The 1,096-nt window shown below is 52.9% G+C and overlaps 1 protein-coding gene across 1 annotated transcript; it reads left to right on the top strand.

Annotated features, from left to right (window-relative positions):
* On the top strand, positions 1-777 carry H257_14241 (hypothetical protein; the record flags this gene model as incomplete). Its single annotated transcript, XM_009842003.1, has 1 exon — positions 1-777. The coding sequence occupies one exon, from the start codon at positions 1-3 to the stop codon at positions 775-777; it is 777 nt and encodes a 258-aa protein (XP_009840305.1).
* Positions 778-1,096: the final 319 nt, after the last annotated feature.

The following is a 1,096-nucleotide window of genomic DNA, read 5'->3' as shown; positions in this document are numbered from 1 at the left end:
ATGAAGTTCGCACTCCTTCTCGCTTTCCCCGTGACCGTCGCTGCTTTGGCTCAAGACCAAGTTGTCCCAGCCAAAGTCGCTTGGGGCGATGAGGCCCCTTACGATGGTTTCGAAATCGTCGGGGGCCAGGAAGCCCAACTCGGCAAGCACCGTTATGTGGCTGGGCTCAAGGAGTCACCCAATGGTAACTCCGTGTGCGGCGGCAGTCTGATCGCCCCCAATGTTGTTTTGACAGCGGCTCATTGTTTGGACGAGCATCTACGTCATGTGGTGGTGGGCACGCACTATTTATCCGGTTCTGCCGACGGGGAACTGGCCAATGTGACCCAGAAAATCAAACACCCTGATGGCACCGACGTGGGCATCATAATCTTGGACCACGACATCTCGATCACCCAACCTGTGGCGGTGTCGTTTCGCTACGTTTGGGGGGGCGATAAAGCTTGGGTACGCGGCTGGGGAAAGGTCAGGCATAATGGCCCCCCATCGCAAGTGCTCAAGGAGGTCAACGTCACGGCATGGACCAACCTCAGGGCCTCGGCTGCGTTGTACCCCTTTAGAGTGACCGTGACCGATACGATGTTGATCGCAGGGACGGAAGAAGAAAACTCATGTGTCGGTGACTCTGGGGGACCGTTGACCATCGAAGAAAACGGTGCCGTGCGTTTGGTGGGGGTGGTCAGATCGGGCGTTGATTGTGGTCTGGCCGGCACGCCAGGTATCTATGAACGCACCAGCGATGCTCAAGACTTCATTAAACCGTACTTGCGGAATTAAGTCAAGCTTGTGCGTGCCATAATGAAAGCGACATGGCCAACATTCAACCCAGTTGGTTGAACATACAACCGACTTGGTTATAGAAGGCCAAAGTCGCTCGTGTAGTGGTTGTGGTAAACATCGTTAATTTGATGAATACTTCGAAGTAACGATTATGCGCAGCACCTGAATAACACCGCGAGATTCGCGATATAGAAGCACGCAAAGCCATTCTGTCAGCGGAAGATATCTACTTTTGTATGCTCGTTGCAATCCCTTGCATCGTCCATCCTAGCGTGGTTAACATACTAAGGTAAATGATCGAATTCTCGGACATGAT

Source organism: Aphanomyces astaci (genome assembly GCF_000520075.1).
Source record: "Aphanomyces astaci strain APO3 unplaced genomic scaffold supercont1.55, whole genome shotgun sequence".
Classification (NCBI taxonomy): Eukaryota; Oomycota; class Saprolegniomycetes; order Saprolegniales; family Verrucalvaceae; genus Aphanomyces; species Aphanomyces astaci.
The sequence above is the reverse complement of the archived record's forward strand: the minus strand, read 5'-3'. Positions and strand labels throughout refer to the sequence as shown.